This window comes from Trichogramma pretiosum, unplaced genomic scaffold (assembly GCF_000599845.2).
Source record: "Trichogramma pretiosum strain Unisexual culture from Peru unplaced genomic scaffold, Tpre_2.0 scaffold12, whole genome shotgun sequence".
Classification (NCBI taxonomy): domain Eukaryota; kingdom Metazoa; phylum Arthropoda; class Insecta; order Hymenoptera; family Trichogrammatidae; genus Trichogramma; species Trichogramma pretiosum.
Genome location: NW_019641690.1, coordinates 1,507,564 through 1,530,745, shown reverse-complemented (window position 1 = coordinate 1,530,745; position 23,182 = coordinate 1,507,564). Strand labels below are relative to the sequence as shown.

Here is a 23,182-nt window from a genome sequence, read left to right as displayed (position 1 = left end):
TTCTCTCTCTCTCTCTCTCTCTCTTGACGATCCTTCCCCTCTACTCCCCCAGCTGCGGTGTAGTAAGTTAAAACCACTTTTTGCGCGCGAGCTCGCGTGGAAAATTGCCAGCCATCTCGCGCGCGCGCGCTCGAGTTATTATAAAACGCAATAAAAAAGAAAAAAGCTCGCGCAAGTTGTGCTGTACACACACACACGTAAATAGCGATCGTGTATACGAGATATGTATTTTATATACATAAAGCGGCGATCGGCGATCCTCGAGATCCGAGAGCTGCGCGCGTCAAGAATTCTAAACACAATTGACACGTATCAAACTTTTCAGCGTGTTAAATCCGTTAACGGGGCGCGAGCCAGCTAGCCTAGCGACGAGTACTGTCAATATATTTTCCGACGCGCTGCTGCCCCTTTTTTTTTGCTTTGCTTTCTTTACTTTTTTATATTGGTATATATAGTGTATAAGCCGACGCTTCATCCTCTTTCCTTGCTGCTACGAGTCTGTGTGTATGTGTGTATAAATGTATATACTGCTTAGGGGAATATATTATAACCTGTTGCCGTTCATCTCATCGGAATCTCGCATCGGCAAACTACGACGACGAAGACGACGTCGAGCTACGACGAAGATGATGATGATGATGATGATGATGATGATGATGATCGTGCATACACAGGCACACGCGGCTAAGCCCTAAGACTAGAGAGAGAAAGAGAGGAGACCGAGAGAGCGAGAAGAAAGAAAAGTTTTTTCTCTATCTCTCTGCTACACCGATGAAAATATATAGACTCTCGGAGCTGAGCTTAGAGGAGAGAGATATTACGAGAAGACAAACGCCCGATTCTCTTCTTCTTCTTCTTCTGCATAGCTAGAGCCGTATAGCGACTACTATAGACTATCGGTTATGAGGAACGAGGCCTTCGGTACGTGTGTCCGTATGGCAATAATTAATGTATATCTACGAATACGTATAAAGCTCTCGAGAGAGCTATGCGCCTTGCGTATGTATATAACTATATACAAGTGCAGCTTATACACAGGGAGAGAGAGTAAGAGAAAGAAGAGTCCGTGTGTGTGTGCGAGTGTATCGGAAGGCAGTAAAATTGCAGAATAGACAGGCCGCCTGAGCTGCAGAGCTCTCGCGCTCGTCGACCGTTAGAGTGGCACACGATATTGAACGGTATTACAACGTGCACTGCACTGCACTGCACTGCACTGCACCGCCGCCGCCGCTACGGTATGCCATAATATTGCTTTGATCGATTTTACACGTGTTATAGTATGTGTGTTTGTGTGCGGGGATGCTGACGGCACGGATTCCCTTGACCCTCGACTGCATCGAGCACATACACATACACACAAATGTATGCCTGAGCTGCGCATGTATATTTATCTCATCTCGATCTAAATTATATAACTGCAAAATTTATACACGCGTGACGTATACGTGCGCTTTACTGTATATCGCAGTGCTATATTATAATACATATAATATGCATTTGTCATTGCACGTACGCGCGAACGACTTGTGTATGTGCAGTACGTATGTGTACAAGCGAGTACCAACAATGTCACATCGCATAGTGCACGAACGGCATATCGAGAAATTTTTATACACAAATAAACGCATCGATTTGTAAAGACGCGACGTTTTTGCTTTTGAATGCGCGAGCTTCGATAAAAAGAGAGTCTCGAGAGTTCGCAATGTCGTTATGTGACGCGCGAAAAAATCCGCGGACTTTTGCTACCAATTACACGAAGCAGCTCGCTCGAGACTTCTTTCTTTTCTTTTTTTTTTTTTTTTTGCTTAAAAACGCGCAGCGAACGAGTATTTTCTCTAATGTATGAGCTGCTGCTGCACGCGCGGATGGTTGTACGTCAAAATAATAATAATGTTAATAATAACAATAATAATAATAATGATAATAATAATAATATTAATAATGATAATAATAAAAGTGGTTCACATTCGCGTTGTTGTATGTATGCAGTAATATACGGACGATGCTGCGGACGGCAAGGTATATATAAGGCGCACACGGCGAGCGACGATGAGAACCGGTATATGCACGTATGTATGTGTGTGCGAGAGTGTAGGGTAAGAGCCGAGGCTCGCACGTGTACGTGTGTGTGTGTGTGTGCACGAGAGGGCCCTGGGCCCTGTTTCGCCACTCTTTCTCTCTCTCTTGCCGATGAATTATTGGTCATAATAGCAGTGGCAGTGAGACAGAGAGAGAAGAACGCTTCAACCTTCTTCCCTTCTTTCGCTTCTTCTGCTTCTTCTCTCCTTCATCTTCTCTATCTCTGCGAGGCATATGGTCGCAGTACCACTACGGCTAGCTATACTGCCATTCTTCTCTTGAGATATTTGCCTGGTTTCTGCACCGAGAATGTGGGTATATCTTCTTATAAACGCACTCGTATACGCGTATCTGGACTCCGCAAGCTTTTGCAGCCTCGCCGAGTCTAATGAAATAGTTATCGCGTTAACCTATGCATTCCTTTTTTCCCTCCCTCCCCCTTTTTCATTTTAATCCCTTTTTTCACGCTCCAGCGCAGTAATCGCTATCGATTGCTCGAAATTTTGCCATTTACGCACACGCGCGCATTACCGCGTCGATCATTATCTCATTATCTCGAGACGTCTCTCACCCGCATATCGAGACGTGCACTCGAGTTTGTACAGTTCCGGCACGTATAATAACGTAATGTTTATTAACATACGCGCACGCGAGTGATGGATCAGTTTTAGCGCGATAATACCGTGTGCCGCATGCGGACCTTTGGCTGCGGTGGCCGCGCGGCACATTCGTAGAATCGGAGGCCCGAGCGAGACACGCCAGACACCACCGCGAGCTCGGAGTCGGAACCGTTCCGTGCTTGGCTGGCTCGACAATTTCTTGATCGATTATGATAAATTACGAGTCGCTAAGAGCATAAGCAGCACAGTCCCTCTGAGCTCCGAGAGTCGTTGCGTGGTTTATAATATGTATATGAATTATTATCAATTAACTTCATCGAACTTCCTCTCTCGCGTGCAAATATTATATTTATTAATGCGCGTGCGCTGCGTGCGTGCCGTGTATAAATGGAAGTGAGTAGAGTTGTGACGCGTTTAAGCTCGGCCGATCCCGTCAAATGCAGCTCTCGAGTCGAGAGACTTCATATTGAAAATAATTCAAAACTTCAAGACGATCAGCGACTCTTCTTCATCATCGTCGTAGTCGTCGTCGGCGTCGTCGTCATTATCATTATTATCGTCGTGTAAATATATAATCGGGGGCGAAAGGAAAACTACACGTATTATACCTATATGGATGCTACGTGCGAAGAGAAAAATCACCTATAAATACATAAGAACACAAGCTCATTACGTGTGCTGACTTGGAAATAAAAGACATGTACAAGAGAGAGAAAGAGATAGAGAAAAACGAGTTTCTCTCTCTTTCAAGTCCTTCAAACGTGTGGCTAATCGTAGCTAAAGCGTTTTCAACTTGCACAAACGCATACGCACACACACACACACACACACACACCTGTATATCGGGCGCATATACACACGTACGCAATAGGGTATGTACACGTGAGACACGGCCGAGCATTTCATTGAATTTCTCGACGCGCGCGACCATCATCATCGTCGCGCGGCACGCATAAAAAATCTATCGAAAGGAGTATATATAAAAATCCGCAGGCCGAGCTTCGTACATTATAAGCGGCTTAAAAATCGCTCGCGAGAGAGAGAGCTGAAATATCCGACACTGGCATCGAAGCACAAGACGCGCGCGACACGACGAAGCAACGCTCTCGCGCAAGCAAGCAAGCAAGCCAAAGGGATGTGTAACAAGTGTCATTAGGAAGAAGAAGAAAAAGGCAACGAATGAAAAAAAGGAACGAGGGGGGAAAAAACCTGAGCCAAAGAGAGAGAGAGAGAGAGAGAGACTGACGTTTTTAATGGATGACGGGTATGGCTGCTGTTACTTGATGCATGCTTTATTTTTCATGCTGCGACGACGACGACGACGAGGACGACGAGGACGAAGCAGAAGAGAAGAAGGAGATGTGCAACGTGCAGTGCAGCACACGCATACACACATACGCGAATATGTCTGTATACAAGTATGTATAGGCATATATCCTACACACACACACTGCGCGCGTGCTGCACTGCACGCAGGTGTTTGACGAGTTGATTTTTGTCGAGATAAGATAAAACGCGGGAGGCTGTGTCGAAGTGAGCTGCAGCAGCTGCAGCAGCAGCATTGGCAAAAGCTTCCAACAAATCGCTTTTATCGGCTGAACGATTGCGCGCGCGCCCCTGGAGATGCGCCGTGGCGTGTATATTTTTTCTCTCTTTCTATTGTCTTTTGTTTTTCATGCCTTAATTGCGTTGATTACAGGGCTCTAATTAGCATGCCTTATTACACGTTCCTTCATTTTTTCTTATTATTATAGTTATTTATAGAAGCGAACGCGAATGTCGCGCTCTCGAGGGGAGGGAGAAAAAGTCGGTCGCCTGTCGTAGATTTTATAATTAATTGTAACGTGTCGCAGCTTCGAATCCGTCCCCGCGCGACGCATGTTGTACACCGTACATATAAACATATTGGAATACACATATCATAAATGGATACGTATCGGCGCGAGAAATCAGACTTTACGAGCTATGCCGCACAACGTGGACTCGTATATTTCTCCGTCTCTGTCTTACGTATATAATTTTACACGTAGCGTTGCACCTCCCGCGCACAGACACACACGCGCGCGCCCGTTAAAAAAACATTAAAAAGCAAGTAAATAAATAAACAAAAGTGACGGGTTGCGCATTCGTACGCAGTTGCACAACGTTGACTTACGCGCGCGCGCGCACAGGTGCTAATCCGACCGACAGATCGTGCGGCCGTATATTTCACGATATTATTTCGTCCAACCCCTGTCTCGGGATTTTTCCCTCCCATTTATATTATAATACGTAATAATGCACCCCGTGCTAATCGATAAGCTCGATATGCGCGGACGATATTACGCGCGTGCACACACGAGCCTCGCGGTATACATCTAATACGATTGCTCGCACGATCGTTGCGTACGTATATACTTTTTATTTTATTTTTTATTTTATTATTATCAATCGTGAACCGAGCATTGGCAGAGCCATAAGGGCCTTGGAAAAAGAAAATTGCTCGGCTCGAGAGCTGCGCTCGATGTGCAATATGCTCACGGGCCTATACATACATCGCGCAGTCCTTTTCTCTCTTTCATGAGAATCTTATATCGTCGCCCCAGCGCAGGAAGGTATCTATTTCCAAGCTGCAGCAAGAAGGATACTTACTCGCGCGCAGAGGCAAAAAGGTATCTAACTCGAGCGCAGCGGCAAAAAGGTATCTAATTCGAGCGAGAAGCAAAAAAGTAGCTTATTCAAACGAAGTGGCAAGAAAGTTTTGACGCGCCGAATTTAGGTTGGCAACGGAGCCGTAAATGATAAAATTTTGTTTCAACATTCAACATTGAACGTTTAATTCAAAGCTATATGTAAAGCCGATAACTTCTACTCCTCTCAGAACATAGAAAGTTCTCCATAAGAGGCATATTGAGTCGAAATCGCGGCGAGATTGATTTGTTTGCTCGCATTTCAAATAGAGGAAACTCATTACACTAGCTCAAATGTTTTTCCTCTTTTTTACTCTAATACAAAACAAAATTTTATCATTTACGGCTCCGTTGCCAACCTAAATTCAGCGCGTCAAAACTTTCTTGCCACTTCGTTTGAATAAGCTACTTTTTTGCTTCTCGCTCGAATTAGATACCTTTTTGCCGCTGCGCTCGAGTTAGATACCTTTTTGCCTCTGCGCGCGAGTAAGTATCCTTCTTGCTACAGCTTGGAAATAGATACCTTCCTGCGCTGGGGCGACGATATACACATATACACATACGCACGTATCAGACATTATGCTAATCTCTCTCGCATGTGTGTGTGTATGTGCAAGAACGAAGGATGTATCAAACCGATAAGGCTTTTCTACCCCTCTCTTTCTCTCTCGTCTCATTACATCGTGCTGCAGTGTCTTAGTGTGTTTGTGCCTCGCGGGCATTACATACATTTATATATAGTGAGTACACCAGAGCCTATACATATACTGTACGCCCTCGATCTCACGCGTATTGCCGCGGTATATACGCTGCACTCGCAGGCTTTTGCTCGTGTGCACCTCTCTTCCTTTTTTTTTCACGCACACATATACTTGCGGAGCGCAAGGAGAGGCTAATTTATAAGTCGCGAGAGAGAGAGAAAATTTTTTTCTTCGCGTAAGTCGATACGTTTACTGCTGAAATTTATATATGTTAGTGTACTCGCATGTGTGTGTATTTATAAGAGCTTGCGTGTAATCGATGGCGACGCGATGATAATAATAATCATTGTTTTTCAATGATGTAAGATGAGAAGGTATTGGATGACCCGTGTGCTCTCTGCTCTCTCGGCCGAGAGCGAGCGAGCGAGTGAAAATCTTTCAATTTTTCATGTGTATACGTTAGCGTATCGGTAATTCGATTTTTCGGGGCTATTATAATACTTATAAATTGCGCGCGGCCGCGTAAATGGGATCGCGCGAGGTTTTATAAAATATTTATACACTTATACACACGTATTACGAGGGGCGCTCGAAAATTTCGCCCAAGCTTACTATATATATTACGTATGTATGTATGCGTTTGTACACGCGAGGGCTAACTGTAAGTCTGGTACACGTTGTTCTATCTTCTCTTCCTCCCAAAGGGCACTGCACACACATAACCGTGCGTTGGAGCAGAGACACAGTCGTGGCGAGTAGTCTGTCGCGTCTTAGCACTTCTCTCTCTCTTCAACTGGCAGTAAGAGAGCCAGAGAGTCCCTTATCTCTACAATGCGATGCTCTTTCGCGATGTAAGTAAGTGTATTATACATACGAATATTTTTTTTGCACTCCATCTTCTCTACTCTCCTTTGCACTCTCGATGCTGCGCGAGCTGCGTATTATATGCACATACCGCACACACACGGACGGACACACACACTCGCATGGCTTTATAATTCTCTTCCTCGTTTCGTCCTTGTCAGAAAAGAGCCCGACGCGCATTATACACACACGTGGATGCGATATAATTATATATATATTTATGTGCTGTACTATCTCGCTGTCACTGCAGCGGCTCAAGATACCCTTTTTTTTCTCTCTCTCTCTTCTGTCTCTCGCGCGCGGGCTCATTTTTTTTCGCATACGCCAGGCGATTATTCAATAAAAATGATCCCCGGCCGGCTCGGGCAACGTCGCGCTTCTTTTTTACGCGCACGGACGGATCGCGCAGATCGCTCAGAGCTTTGAGAAGAGAAGACTATTGATACGATCTTTCATTTGCAGCGAGATCCTCGCTCTTTCTCTCTCTCTCACGTATGTGTGTGAGCTGTGTGGCAGATCGCGGCAAAAAGGATGATACACACCCGAATGAACCGTTAAGGCTTCTTCTTCTCGTTCTCTCATTTTTTTTCATACCCTGATAAAATAGAAGCTCGGTCGCACTCACTCACACACTCGAGAGCTTTTTTTTCTCTCTCTTTCTCACTTCACTCTCTCTCTCTCTCTCTTGCTCTCTGCGGATCCATTGCAATAATAATAATGATGATGATGATGATGATGATGATGATGATGATGGCGGCCGATCTTCCCGCGCGATGATGATGAGTCGAGGTACGCAAAAAAGGGGCTTTGCATACGTATACATATACACGTGTCGAGTTCTTTCAAAAAGAAGTCGAGAGAGATTGCCACGAATGATTTTTCGGTGGGCCTCAAAGTAATTGGCTTTTTATCGGCTTTGGATTTGCAAGCGCGCGCCCAATATATAAATGCACATTCACACACATACTAAGGCATTGGATTCGATCCGTGAGCAAGCGCCATGCATCGTGCACCCGGCTAATGGATCACATCGCGCGAGAACCGGCATGTATATAGGGATGTATATCTTTTGCATTGCAGCACTACTGATCGTAGCCGCCGCCATGCAAAATGATGTAAGAGCTGGTACGTATAACGAGCGAACGAACATCCAAAAAGTTAAGCTCTCTACCACCACCTTACCCCATACTCCCGCTATGGACGATAATAATATTTCAAAATTAATGTCTTTTCTCGCGATTATACGTCGTAAAACTTGCGAAAGAGAGGCGATCATACTCGAAATGAGCTTGCAGCCGCAGCGAACAAACACACACGCGTAAAACACGTACGTATATATAATATAAAAGTCCTTTGTTTGCGGACGGCGCGATCTTTTATCCTTTGTTCGCGGGGCGACCGATATGATTGATCGCGCAACGACAAAACGGCGGACGACGATGAAAAATAAAACAAAAAGTAAAAGTTCACAGTTGCAGTTCACCCGCCGCTGGTATTATGCTCCTTCCGAGAGAGAGAGAGAGAGAGAGAGCTCGTAAAAGTAGCTCTTTTGCCCCTGTGTAGAGGTATATAATACACGTGCACTACTGCAAGGAGAAAAGAGAGAGAGAGGAGCAACATCTGCAGCACATGTACCGCACAGTGCAGCAGCAGCGGGTGTTATATAGCTACTATACGACTGACTATATACGTAGACGCGGTGCAGCTCGTGCTGCTACTATATACATACGATTTGCATTGTGACCATAACAAATTTGGCATATTCGCGCGGCAGCAGCGGCGGTACGTTACACATATTATACATATAACGGAAATGATTTGCGCGTCAGCGCAGCGAGACTGACATATTACAATATACGTATGAGATATACGTGTACATCGCATATTTCACGCGGCCTTTTTAATTTAGAGAGACGGACGCGAGGATGAGGGCCAGAAGTGTTGTACGTACGCGAGATGCAAGCGCCGCTGATATATACCGCTACCGAGCGCTCCAAGAACAAAAAAGGAAGACGAAGAAGAAGCTCCAGCGCACATGCGCGCGCGCTATTATTTATATTTGACGTAAATCTTTGGACTATTGAGACGTCGCGCGCCTATGTGTATGTGTATCGGAGCGCGTGATTTATCGATCGCGTGGATAGGAGAGTATGGATGTGTTGCGCTCTCTTATGCAGGCAGATTTGAATAAAGAAATTGACGATGATGCACTGCGATGATAAGTCGATTACGAAATTCCGATTTGTAGCAGCAGCGTCAGCAACAGTTGTGCGAGCAGTTATAAATATAATATATCCTCTCTTGAAAAAGTGATGGTCTGATCGCGTCATCGATTTAAAAGTATTACGATCGGTGGTTGAAATCAAAAATTTAAGTAATTAAATAAATGAATGTACTTATACAAAGTATACCGAAAAATAAAAACAGGAGCATCTCTTATAAATCTATAAAGACTCATAGTTTTTTCACTTTCTCAATTTCTTTCTGCTTTTATGGGACGATAATGAAAAAAGAATTTATACACAAAAAAATTAAAATCCTTGCAAATTAACAGTTTAAATTTTTTTTATTTATTTCATTGGTAAAACTCACTGTTTAACAAAAGAACTTTTCGGAGATTTATTTAAGCGTTGTTAAAAAACAGAGTTGTTATTCTTTCTGTACTAACATATGCGTCAAAGCTCAAGTTTTTATCTTTATTTATAATTTTTTTTCGAGTTGCAGTCATTTCGCACCGTCGTGAAATTTTTTCATTATTCGAAATAATGTTTACGAAAGATCAATAATCATCGGTTCAACGCGGGAGCTTCGATTTTTAACCGCCACGCAAATATGAAATAAATCCTCGTTCATCAGCGGCTCGATGATTATATCGCAGCAGAGAATCGGCAGTCGGTAGCTCGTCAGCTGCATGAACGAGTCCAGTGCCCATTTACGGCAAAATTTTCTCGACATCACTTCGCACAGATGCATGGCGCAAGCCTCTGTGTGTCTTTTCGGGAGATTGCAAAATTTTCCTGAATAGGATTTGGAGAGTTCCTTCGCCGCCTCTTCGATTCGTAGCTGCATTAGATCGTGGAGCGACAGGCCCGGTCGTATGCCTATTTTTTTCGTCTCTTTCACGAAATCCTCGTCTTTGTACCAACATGGGTCGAGATTCTTTGACTTCTGAAACAATCCGTACTTGTCAAAAAATGTCACGATCTTTAGGGCATCGCTTCGGTCCAGCTGATATCCTTTTTTGTCCAGGCGATCGACGACGGACAGAGCGCCGAACGTTACTTTTAATTTTAATTCATTCATTATGCCTGTGAACTTTTCCAAGTCTTCGTCGAGAAAATTCGCGTCAGGAAAAACGAAGCTGGACAGATCAGCACCATGTGCGAAGAGTAAATCGAGGGTATTCGGCAAGAATCTCGCCACGGCGTATTGAAGGGCTGTCCGGCCTTTTTTGTCGAGAGCATTGACCTGAACCTCCCGATTTTTTTCTTCACTGATCTTAAATAACATATCCGCGAAGTCATGACCGTCGTGACAATACTTGCAAATAGTGTGGAGAGCTGTCAAACCTTCGGCATTGGTTGCATTGGGATCGGCGCCGCTTAGAAGCAGCATTTCGGCTGCTTTCCGGTGAAAATTTCGCAGAGCCAAGTGCAGCGGCGGATCGACTGATATTTGCGCGGGGAGATTCGGACTCTGCCCGAGTGCGAGAAATTTTTCGACGACCTCGTCGAAGCCATACTCGCAGGCCACGTGGAAATGCGATCGGCCGGAACTGTCGGTGTAATTAATGTCAAATCGGTTGTATATTTGAAAAAGCTTACAAGCGTTGTAACTGCAACCCTGTCGAGCCGCCGAGAGCAGTGCCGTGGTGCGATTCAACAGTTGATTACCGTCTTTATCGAGTTGGGGCTTGTCTTGGTAGCCGCAGAGGACCACGAAATTGAAGAATATTTCGCCGGGATTATTATCACCTATGTAGTCTATGGAGTCCGTGAGAAGACACTCGATTTCTTTGGGCCAGAAAATTTTTCGAAGATCCGGATAATGGCCCTTCCAATCGCTGATCAAAGTCGAAAGTTGACATAGGAATTCGTGTCTTTCTTCCTCGATCTCCCATCTGATCTGATCACGCATACTCTTTATTCTGTTTATCGTTTTGTGGTTAAGTTCGATCACATTATTGCAATCACAGTCTTCGATTATTACGTCGGCTGCATCGCTTCCGGAGCGATGACTTTCAACGAGTTCGTGGTTGGACATGTTTTGGCGCACTCAAACAAATAAAGAACGCAGTCACTTACGATACAAAATATTTTTTACTTTTTTTCGCGAGAATCACCTGCTGCGGTGTCGTAAACTGTCTATTATTGGGAAGTAATCTGACCTAGCTATTCGACTCGAGAAGATTCTAGCGATCGGTGCGGCAGTTGAATGAACTTTGAGTGATGATCTCTCAAATTAGAGGGATTTTATGGTCGTTAATGTCGATAAAGAAGAAATTTTGAAAAATTACATTACAAGTAACTCAAATTGTATTTCGATACACTGACCAAAAAAACTTCTCTATTGCAGAAAATTCTTTAAAAGAACCTAAAGAATATTACTCATTTTCAAAAAATTTTCTTGTACATTTATACCAATTCGACATGATTTTTGCCACTTGCGAATTTACAATACTCCATCTGTTGATGGAGTTTCTTAGGTTGGTGTGCATTTAAAGCTCATAATTATAATATGAAAACTTTGTAATAATTTAGACTTATTAATCTTTACAATTTCTCACAACACATCGCAATGTCGACTATGCAATCCAATAATTTTCAGAGTAGCTTGTAAAGATTTTTGAAATGTAGAGTTACACGAATAAAACTAGTGTCATCGCAATATTTGTCATCAACATTGAATTTAGCAGAAAATCCCCATAATTCGACTTCACTAAATTTTTTCAAAAAACACGTGAACATTTACTACAGTATTTCTCTCTGTGTATACAAACCACATACGTCATCAATTAAAAGCGCGAAAAAACATCCTCGAACGTATTCCTTCTCGCGGAGTTTCACGTATAATACATCGCGACGGAGCTTAATTAAGCATGTATACGCGTATATATATAGCGTCGCGCGATGTACACGCGCGGTGTTATGTGTATAGTTTCGCACCCACCCACGCGTGGCCACGACACAGAGAGCAAGAGAAAGATCCATCCCAAGCATATACACACTCACACTCGTCGCGAGATATATGTGTAATATGTGTGTATATAAGAATCCATTAAGATTTAAGCTCGGTGATACGAAGCGCCCTGCGAGCCGATCGCGAGAACACACCGTATAATACGCTGCGCTACGTGTGTACGTGGACTTGCGCTGCTCGACGGATGATAGCGACAGCAGCAGCAGCAGCAGCTTGTGCACACACATATGTACGACTATACGGTAAATTTTCAACTTCTCTTTCTCTCTCTCCGAGAGACGAATTGTGTACGCTGCTTTTTGATAAAGTCATACGGAGAGTCTATAGTGGTATATTGTAGTAGTCGTTGTTGTCGCGCTCTGCCTCGCCATATACATGTAGTTTAGCTGTGTTTTATATATACACAGCACAGAGATGAGAGAAAGACAGAGAGAGATAGAGAAGAAGGGTGGGGAAAAAATTCCGCGACTCTTATGCACAGCGAGCGCGGGGCAAGGACAACAAAGCCGCGGCGCGCAATCGCGGCCACTTCTTCCGGTTTTAGATTATCCGCGCGGTATACCGCGCACTATGCATACGTGCAGCAACTGCACACTCGCAAGGGGCGCAGCTACGCACTGCACCAACACGAACGAACACGAGAGTAACACTTTGCGATATTCTTTTCTAGTATGCTACTTTCTTCGCTAGTTGGTTACTCGACGCCGAGCGGTATGTGCGCAGCCCACGTATACGACTGCGCGTAAAGCAATATACGCATTATATCCAGGCAAGCGAGCGGCATATATATTTTGCCGCGCGATTGTTAAATTGTAGAATTATAAGGGCAGTTTAAACGTCAAAAGAGATACGTTCCTGTACGAGTGCGCGCGAGGAGGAGTAAGTACGCTCGACACACGTACGCGTGCGCGTATATCTGTGCGTTGGCATTATATGCGCCTCTCCGCGTGCCCTTTTTCTTTTCACGATCACGGGCGCAAGACCGATGAAATATGATAAAATTATCCCGCGCGCCTGCCATACGACCTTCGACAACCTTAACCGAATAAGTTACTGTCTCTCTCTCTTTTTTTTGCTTCGAAGAGGGTGAAATAATATCCTCGTAACTCTTTGTTGCTGTTGCTGCTGCTGTTGTTGTTATAGCTCCTTTCTTTCTCCTTATGCTCTTATTTTTTCCAACTCCGACTCCACTCTCGCTGCATATGCATATGTGTACGTAGTAATATATAAATTCGAAAAATATCCAAAAATAATAATAACCGCGCGAGCGAGAGGCATGGGCGCGCAGAGGCTCTGCCCATAAAGAGAGAGAGAGAGAGAGAGAAAGAGAGAGCGAGTAGACGTTGTAATTGCGACGAGCTACAACACACAGCGCAGCACTAGTGTGCATACATGTACGTGTGTGTATGCGTAAAATGTTCAGGAAGTGTTTTCTGGCCTCGCTACTTTACATAATTCAGGCGCTCGGGTAGCAACAGCGGCATGAGCGAGTGTATATAGGGCCCCGTCTGGGGTATTTATCATCGCGTTTGTAATTCGTCGCCTTAAGCCATCGAAAGAGGAGCGAGAGCGAGAGAGAGAGAGAGTCTATATAAATATCCTTTATACACATCCCTTTTTCACGTATTATAGGGATAAATTAGCATACACCGCAGCGGCTTTCGAATATTCTCTCTCTCTTTTCCCCGAGAGTGAACGGGTGAGAGTCGATTTCATCGACGCATCGGCGCATGTCCAGATATTTTTCGGATATATATATTCGAAATAGGAATGATTACCATCTATGTAATTGATGTGTGTCGAGAGCCGCTGCTGCATATAAACGGGCATCTCTCGGTTTCATGTCCTAAGGTCAATATTCGAGCGCATTTTGCAACAAACCCGCACCCCGAAAAAAGGAACTCGTATATCGATCTAATTTATGCGTCTGCCAAGGATTATTATCGTCATTAAGCCTTATATATATCGATGTCGTGTGTGTGCTTTTTTTTTAACGCGCCACAAAACCAAATACATAGGATGTAATACATATGCTGCGCATTAGGAGAAAGGCCGCAATAAATGCAGCTAGATCATCTTATTTTGCATGAGAATCGAAGGAATCGCGAGATATTTCGCACACACGAGTATAAGAGAGCAGCATCGCGTGCTTGATATTCAAATTTTTCGGCAACAAATACACGTTATAATAATAAAAACTAAGAACCGACATCGTGCGGTTGCAGCTCGGTAAATTACGCGAACATCATTTTTGGGCAACAAACAACGCATTACAGTCCGAGTGCATCATTATATCGTCACGATCGTCTTCGTCATCGTACAGCAGCGATCGTGTTGGGATATATATGCTATATAATAGTTGCGAGAATAAGGAGAAATAATAAAAGGCGTTTCTTGCTGCCGAGTTAGTTGCTTCACTTTTTTACATACTCTCGAAATACTTCCTTCTCCTTCTCTCTCTCTCTCTCTCTCTCTCTCTCTCTCTCTCTCTCTCTCTCTCTCTCCTCAGGTCACCGAAGTTATAATAATGTATATATAAAACGATTCGAACCTCGCGGACTCGACGAGAAAGAGTAAAGTAAAAAAAAAAAACGAGCTGCAAATATGTCTCGCGCGGACGCTTTTTCGTGTTTGGATTACACAAAAGGGCGGCGGCGGCGGTGCGCAACGCAATTCCCGAATCATATACCACGATATAACGCGCGCATCGAGGAGCCATTGCCGAATCAACGGGAGGAAAAAAAAAGAGAGAGAGAAGAGATCAAGCATCCGAATTCGTGGAGTAATTAGCGTCGAGTCCGAATCGTCGAAAGGCGCGCGCGCGCGCCTCGACGCCGTTTCGAAGGGATATATAATAGTTCTCAAAGCTCGCGAAGACGATTCTCTCTCTCGTGGTGCATAACGTGTATGGAAAAAAAGGGAGCTGGCAGCTATATCCAAGGAGACGCAACTGTGACGACGATGACGAAGACGACAACGTGGCAGGAGAGAGAGAAAATGCTTCGTAGAAGCGCTTCGGAAGCTTCTTTGGCGCGCGTCCCACGTTGAATTCCGCGGATCGTTGATTTTTACAATATTGCGCGCATCATACCGTGTATATAAAAATGCGCGCTCCAAGCTACACACAAAGTATTTCTCTCGCTTAAATACGCGTACGAGGATCGAGTGCGAATGATCCTTTTTAACGAAAAATTAATACCCTCCCCCCCTCGAGAGTAGCGTATTTATAAGCATTTAATACGTATAAGCTATTTTGTATAAGCCTGAAGCGCGTAGCTGCCCTCTTATATTGCGCCTAGTAGCGCCCGTAGCTGCAACCGGGGAGGTCCGTCCGCGCGCGTGACCTTGCTAATACACACACAGCCAGCTCTATGCAGAAGCAGCAGCATCAGCAGCCAAGAGTTGCATCATATAAATCCGAACTTGGATTATAAAGCCGTGCGTACGTGTAGCAGTCGCTCAGTACTGCATTGCACTGGGTGTGCGGCGAGTTGGCTGTCTATATATAATACATAAACGCACACGCATGAGCGCGTGAGTACATATCCGCGTCTCGCGGCTTTTATAATGCGGCACTTGCGTATATATAGTTTTTTCTCCTCTTCTTCTTCTTTCTTTCTCTTTCTCTGATGCTGCTGCTGCTGCTGCTGTAACCGCGAGAGAAAGAGCGGAGCGAGAGAGACACTTTAAAAGCCGAGCTTAAGACGACCGATTGGTGTTAAAGATCTTAGTGCTTTATGTACTTTCTGCGCTGCGCTTCCTGCTCACTCGCGTATTTTACTATTTACTCACTCCTGGCAGCAGCTAGCATAAAATCCTTTACTCTCTCGCTCACTTCGAGCTAAAGACGGCGCACCGTTCAGTCCGAGCATATATATACGTATGCACCGCACGCAAGCACATAATCTATCACACACGGATGAACTTTTCTTTCCTTCGTTTTTTCTTCCCCCGTTTCAAGCGCATTGAATTAAAAGTCATAAATCGCTCCGAGGCAAGATTTCGTCACACAGTGCGCACTACTACTGGTGGCACGTATCTATATAAATTCAGCGCGTGCGGCAGGGTCATATCGTGCAATTTCAACGCCAAAATTATTATTACAGCAACGTCGTCGTCCGCGTCGCGGTAGTGCAAGTTGCGGCGGTGGTGGCGGCATTTTATTCTCAAGGAACTGCAACAGCTTACTTCGGGCGTAAGACGCGGCGATCGCGAAAAAGAGAGCACGCGAACTTTCCAAATTTATATATATTTATACGAGCGCAGCCGATCAATCAAAGTCTCCTCGTCCCCCGAAAATGCATCAGTTTATATACCACTATACACGACGAGGTTGCAGCTCGCGCCGCAGCTTCGGCTTATAACCAAGGGAAAAAAATACCTTTTTGCCGCGGCGCAGGAGAGCGATCTCTGCTCGAGTTCGCACATTTATGTGCGTATGCCATTTCGCAATCGCAAACGCGAGCCAGTCCATAAAACTTCTCGATTGATCGGCAGCGGCGCGCAGCAGCGAAACGCGCGTCTGTGCGTGCGGCAGCAGTTAATATCAACACCCACGCACTTTAAAGGCGAAAGTCTCTCCTTGCAGGCAGTCGTGCGAGGTGTGTTGAACGAGTTCGAGCTCATAATCGGAGAATATAAATTACAAAAGGAGATCTCTCGCGCGCCGAGAGTCCGAGAGTCTCAAAACGTCGAGTTTTGTCTCTCTCTCTCGAGGTGTAGTGCAGAGAACGTATACGCGCGAATATACGTACAGATTATTATTAGATACATTATTGGCTGCGTGTGTTATAGCCTTCGTCGTTCGTATGATACGTTCGGCTTCAAGACTCGATGGTTGAAAAGAGAAAATAAAAAACAACAACAACAGATACGTTATGTACTGCAATATCACGGAAAACGTTGTGTTGGCAGCTTCGATTTCACGGAAAGTCGATGCAACCATTCGACGCGAGGACGTGTCTCGAGAGCTATCTCTCGCTCTCTTTCTCTCATAGCGCAGACAATGGGATTTTTCTCGCTGCGAGTCGAGTTTTTTCTTACGTCCGACGTATTGCGACACGGTATTTTCGAGAAACTATACCTATCGACCCTGTATAAATACGTCAAAGGGAAATCGAGTCTGTCCGCTGTGCAACTGAGCAACGCGTCGAGCTTCCGATCGTGCTTGGTTCACGATGCAACACAAAAACGATTATCGAGAAAATCTTTCGAGAGGCCCCTTCAGAAAACTTTTACCGCAATTTGTAAATTTCAACCATTAGAAAATTTCATATTAAATTTAACAATTTGATGGACGCGCTGTAGCTGCAGTACAGCATGTATGTATACGAAAAACGTGTATCGCGAGATGACATTTTCACTCAAGAACTTCCTCCTTTTAATGTTCATCAATTACTACCATATAGTGGTGTCTAGTACTACTTCTGCTGCCGCTGCTGCGGCTGCAACACGCCACATCGTTATTTCGCTTTAAAATTACGTATGGCAAAATATGCCAGTCTGAGTAATGAAAGCTATTATAAAATGAAATGTAGCTCTCTGCAGCCGATGCGCGCACAATATTATCATTATTTCAATTGTAAATTCAATGGCCGCCGGTCGTGCGCGCGCGCGCGAGCCAGTGGTGTATAGTGTGAGAACGAGGACAACGTGTCGGAGAAAAAGTAAAGGAAAGATAGAGACTGAGAGAGAGAGAGAGAGAGGAGATGAAATTCGTTTGCGGATTACTTCAATTCAATTGTTTATCACGAACGAGGTCAATAATTCTCTCTCTTTCTCGTGTGTTTTTTCGATCGAGAAGAGTTAAAAAATTTCCTTCAACGAGAAAAAAAAGGAACGAGAAATCCGAAGGTCGTTGGAAGCTTTTCAAAGTTGCGATAAAATAAAAATGAAAAGTAAGAGTCCATTGGAGTGCGCGCGTCTCATCATTGAGATCGACGTTATTGCATGTGAAAAGAAAAGCTGCGCATTATGTATTACCAGAATTACGTTGTAAAAAAACACATCAAAAAGTAAAGTAAAATAAGCACCGATTGATGCACATGTAAATTGGCTCTACAGCGCGAACCGTGAGTTCACAACCATAGCCATCTCTTGAAATTTCTTTCTGATCTAAGACCATTTTTTTCTACATTTCATTCAAAAACACTATTTTTATAATTTTTTGTTATGCTTTGACGGCCGAGTCCTACCACGCCTCTCGATAAAATAACAACAATAAAGCAGCGACAACAATGCACCGTTAGAAGAGTCATCTGCGTGTATACACGCTGTATACATGCAGCATCACCGATAGAAATAGACGCAGAGCCGCCGCTGCTGCACGCAACGATGTAGGTTAAAACCATAATCGAATCTTTTTTTCCTTTCTATTTAATCGACTAGCTACGTCCCCTCTCTTTCTCTGTCAATCGATTTTTTCGGAGTGTAAGCATCGTTATTTATTTATGCAATGACAACGCGGACACTAACTGGCACGAGACACGATATAACAATGTTATGTATCCTCGGCATGTACGAAACAATTACACGAGACTCATTCGTCATGATGTGTCCCTTTCTCTCGGTCTCTTTTACGATATTATATAGTAATTTTTACTGTACGCCTTGGTAAAATTTGCTTTGAGGGTAATTTTTATGAAACTAGCTAGAATAACTTTTAATTTCTTATTTGTCAGTTATAGAAAATTATGGATCGAAAAATGTTTATTATTAATTAAACTTTAGATACGTTATGCAACTTCTTCAATGATTTAATTATAATGAATTATATTTTTGCGTCGTTCGAATGATAACTGAGAAATTTCATAACATGATTTGTAACTATTATTATAAATTTAAGCCATATACACTGGAAAACTGACGAAAAGCAGATGATTTGTGTTCATTCTGTTGTTTACTTATTGCGCGGCATACGTGACCTCAGCTTGTGTTGCCCGACATGGTGTTTTGTTGTGCATGCCTAATAGCGCTACGCTACTGTACACGAAGGACTGAGAAGAGCTGGTCGCGAATAAGCTGGTGCGTAGACACGCAGTTTTTCAAATTATAGCGAGCACAACACAGCCTTCTTTGCCAGTTGTTCAATGTAAGGTTAGTTTGATATATAAAGTCATCACAAAAACATTGATTGTTAACGAAATCCCAAATAAGAAGAATGGAATCCAGTGGATCATTCAACTGTGATGTTAGGTAATTTGCATTTCATAAGAATGAAATTATAAAAATATTATAACCTAATACTTGAATTTATTTAATTTATTTCAGAGTGAAAGAGGAGCCTAGCGATGTGTCGCTCAGTGAAAATAATTACAAAATCATCGATGAAAAAGCCCATCTTAAACACGCTCAACTCTTACCATTTCCGCAAAAGAATTCTGTAAGTATTGATAATTATGTATAGCTCGCATTATTGTAATTTTTTTGTTAAAATTCTCACATTTTTCTAATTTTTACTCAACAGACCCATACCCTTCGAAAATGTGACATTAAACTTGAAAAAGAACTTGATGAAGAAGTGGAAATAGTTGTTGAATGTGAAGATGTCAAGCCCAATATTAATTTATTAGCAGTTGAAATAATTGTCGACGATACTCGAACTCACCTGCAGAATGCAAAAAATAGCGATTTTATTAAAGTTCAAAACAAAATAAAAATAGATTCCGCGGAAGAAGTGAAACAAGAATTTGTTGGTGACGATGCCAGAGAATTGAATTTCAATTTCAACTGTACACTTGTCGAACAAAATAGTCAAAGAAAAACTCAAAAAAAGTTTAACCACGAACATAACTTCGAAACAAACATCGATAAGGTGCATAATAATAAATTCGCCACATGTGAAATATGCGGTAAGAAATTTTCATATAGGAGTAGTCTGAGAAGGCATGTCAGAGTATCACATAAATACATCACCCACGCATGTGACATATGCGGTAAGAAATTTACACAAAAAAGCCATCTTAAAGACCACATCGATTCGGGCCATAATGGTATCACGCGTAATTGTGATCAATGCGGAAGAAAATTCTCAGTGAAAGGTCTTAAGATCCATATTGATATGGTGCATAATGGTATCAAATATTTATGTGATGTGTGCAAAAAGAAATTCTCAAATAAAAGTTATCTCAAAATCCACATCGATGCGACGCACAATGATGTCCGATATGCGTGTGGAAATTGCGGAAAAAAATGTACAACAAAAAATAATCTCAAAACCCATACCGATACGATGCATAATGGTGTCACATACGCATGTGATAAGTGTGGCAAGACATTTTCACATAAGAGTAGTTTGAAAACTCACACTGATTCAATGCACAATAATGTCACACATACATGTAATATATGCGGAAAAAAATTCAAACAGAAGAGCTACCTCAAATACCACGTAAATGCTGTGCATAAAGGTATTACTTCATTTAAGTAGTAATCTAATTTCAAAAGGTACATAGATACGGAACATCGCTCAAGCCTAGCAATGAAAGTATACAATTAAACTTTGTTGAAAGTATACATTTACACTTTCGGAAGATAAATTTACTAAATTTTTTTATTAATATCATGAGTTCTTCGAATTTTACCTTATTATGTAAATGTTTAACTTAAAAAAAATCAATAAACTTTTGAGGAAAAAATGAAGCACGTTATTAATTGTAAGCTTAAAAAATTTCACTTTTCTGATCACTTTATGTTTTCAAACCCAAGAGGATTTTTCTTTGATTAATCTATGGTACAACGCCAAAAAGAGTCTGCGAAAAACTTCGAATGGTTTTGTTAATATCAAACATGGAATAAGTAGTGATATTTATAAAAATAACTTTAAACGAAATTTTCGCTGTTCGAAAGTTTTCTTATGTTTCTGAGACCTCAATGAATAGTTATTCGGGTTTAGTGATCGCGTCAAATCGCATCTTTAGCCCTGAATTTTAAGGGCATTTTTATAGAGATGCAGTTGATTAATCATTGATAATCGATTAAAAAAATAAATGGAAAATCGCTCTCTGCGACTCCAAAAGAGTTATTCAATTTATAACGACTCGATTGTTTGCGTAGAAAAATATTTTTTTCCCCTATAACGAGACGAAAGATCAAGTATGATATAAGAGAAAAAAAAGGAAGGACGAAGGAGAGAAAAAAAACAGCAAAAAAGAAAAATAAGAGAATCGAGAGAGAAAGAGAGAGAGAGAGAGAGAGAGAGTGCATGGCGCGGGCGGGCGCGACACACACACACAAGTCACGCGGACCGAACGTACTTATATATTCGCGCACACAGGCGGCAGTGAGTATCGGTAAATCGGTAAGTGATTTATAAAGGCGGTGCATATAAATTCAGAGTTGCGATGGTGGTGGTGGCGGTGGTAGCGATGGTGAGCGCAGCAAGAGCATCAGCAGCACACGCTGCTGCGTATGCACAATCTCGATCGATTCCCCTATGACATCATAATTATTCAGGGACGAGAGAAGAAGTTTATATATATAGGTAGTATATATGCATCTATAGAATGAGAGAAAGAGAGAGAAAAGCCTGCAGGAATATCGTTGTCTCTCTACTCTACTCTCGGGCTGCGCGAGGAGTCCCGTATAGGTGCGCGTGGAGTGCGACAATGATGCATTGCGCTGCCTGCAAAGTATAATACTCGGCGCTCCGCAATGTTCTTTTATGTTTGTGTGTACGCGTATACGCGTGTACCACGTAAAAGTCAAAGAGAGAGAAAGAAAGAAAATATATATGTATAAATATAAATGTGTATTTGTTGCTTTTTACAGCGCACAAACGGTTATCTGTTGCTGCTGCTGCTGTGCGGCTTTGATTTAATGCACTATGGGTGGATGCTGTTGTTGTTGTCGTTGTTGCAATGCAGCAGTATAAAGATTTTTTATTAGATCGATTGACAATCGGATTTGAATTATAAGCCAACCTCGGCTACGTCCGATCACCGAAAGGGTATCGTATATAGTTAAGCCAAAGGAAATGCCCCTGTCTGTCTGACTCTGTTTGTGTGTGTGTGTAGATACAGGTACATTATATATCCGCTCTCGCGATCATTCGCCGCGGCTGCAGTTCTTTCTCTGACCGATGTGTGCAGTGAATTGCATCTTTGCCGCGGCCCAAGCAACATGTCTTCGTCCCTTGGTTTGCGTACCTGTGTGTATATGTGCACACACACACATTTCAACTTAATGCTACGCGAGCTCATATATCTATACACACATATATTATATTAAATACTTAAATACCTTTCACGGCTTATTAGTAAACGACGACTTTTCATCGCCGCTTAAAATGTATGTGTGTGTGTGAGCGCGGGATATATACGTGCATGTATTCGCGGCACACAACACACGTTAATTGGTTATAAGCCAGGTAGGCTCGCGCGCGCGTGTGCGATCGGTAGTAGCTGCTCTTTCTGCGCTCGCTGAGCCTTTGAATCCTCCTCCTCTCTCTCTCTCTCTCTCTCTCTCTCTCTCTCTCTCTGTCTGTCTCACTCTGTCTCTTCAACGAGGAGTAGACGGGAAAGAGGAGGAGGAGGAGGAGGAGGTCAAGCTAGTTTTCTGCATTCATTAATTTTTCGGCCTCGCGCGCGCGTCTATATGGCAAATAAAAGCTCGCGCGCGGACAAAAACAAACACACGAGAGATAGATGGGTCGATCGTAAAACGAATAAATATTAATTCTGTCGTCCAGACTCTGCTGCGCTGTGTTTATGCTCGGCCGTGCGTCGCTCGGTCTATATAATATATTACAAAAATCTATACACTCATACACCCGGGCGCGCGCGCACATATAAGCAGCGTGTGTGCATATAATATGAAGACAAAAAAAAAGGAAGGAAAAGCAAGAAAAAAAAAGAGGAGTAAAGGAAAGGAATATTATATGCGTGCAGTTACGAACATGTCCTCGCGCGGCAGGAGCTCGCGAAAGTGTGTGCGATACGTGTATGTGTAAGTGCACGTGGATGTGCCTGTTATAAATATCCCGCGAGGAGCCAAAGGCCAAAGGCGTGGGACTGTTTGGACGTGACTCCTGCAGCGGCGATCTCCTCTCTCT

General features: G+C 43.0%; 2 protein-coding genes across 2 annotated transcripts in view; one reads left to right on the top strand and one right to left on the bottom strand.

Moving 5' to 3' along the window:
* LOC106655318 (cadherin-related tumor suppressor) overlaps nt 1-23,182 on the bottom strand; it is a 142,250-nt gene that overhangs the window by 89,293 nt on the left and 29,775 nt on the right. The window lies entirely within an intron of this gene.
* LOC106655347 (zinc finger protein 836-like) lies at nt 19,128-20,681 on the top strand. Its single transcript, XM_014375679.2, has 3 exons — nt 19,128-19,326; nt 19,402-19,513; nt 19,598-20,681. The coding sequence occupies exons 1-3, from the start codon at nt 19,292-19,294 to the stop codon at nt 20,558-20,560; spliced, it is 1,110 nt and encodes a 369-aa protein (XP_014231165.1). The 5' UTR covers nt 19,128-19,291; the 3' UTR covers nt 20,561-20,681.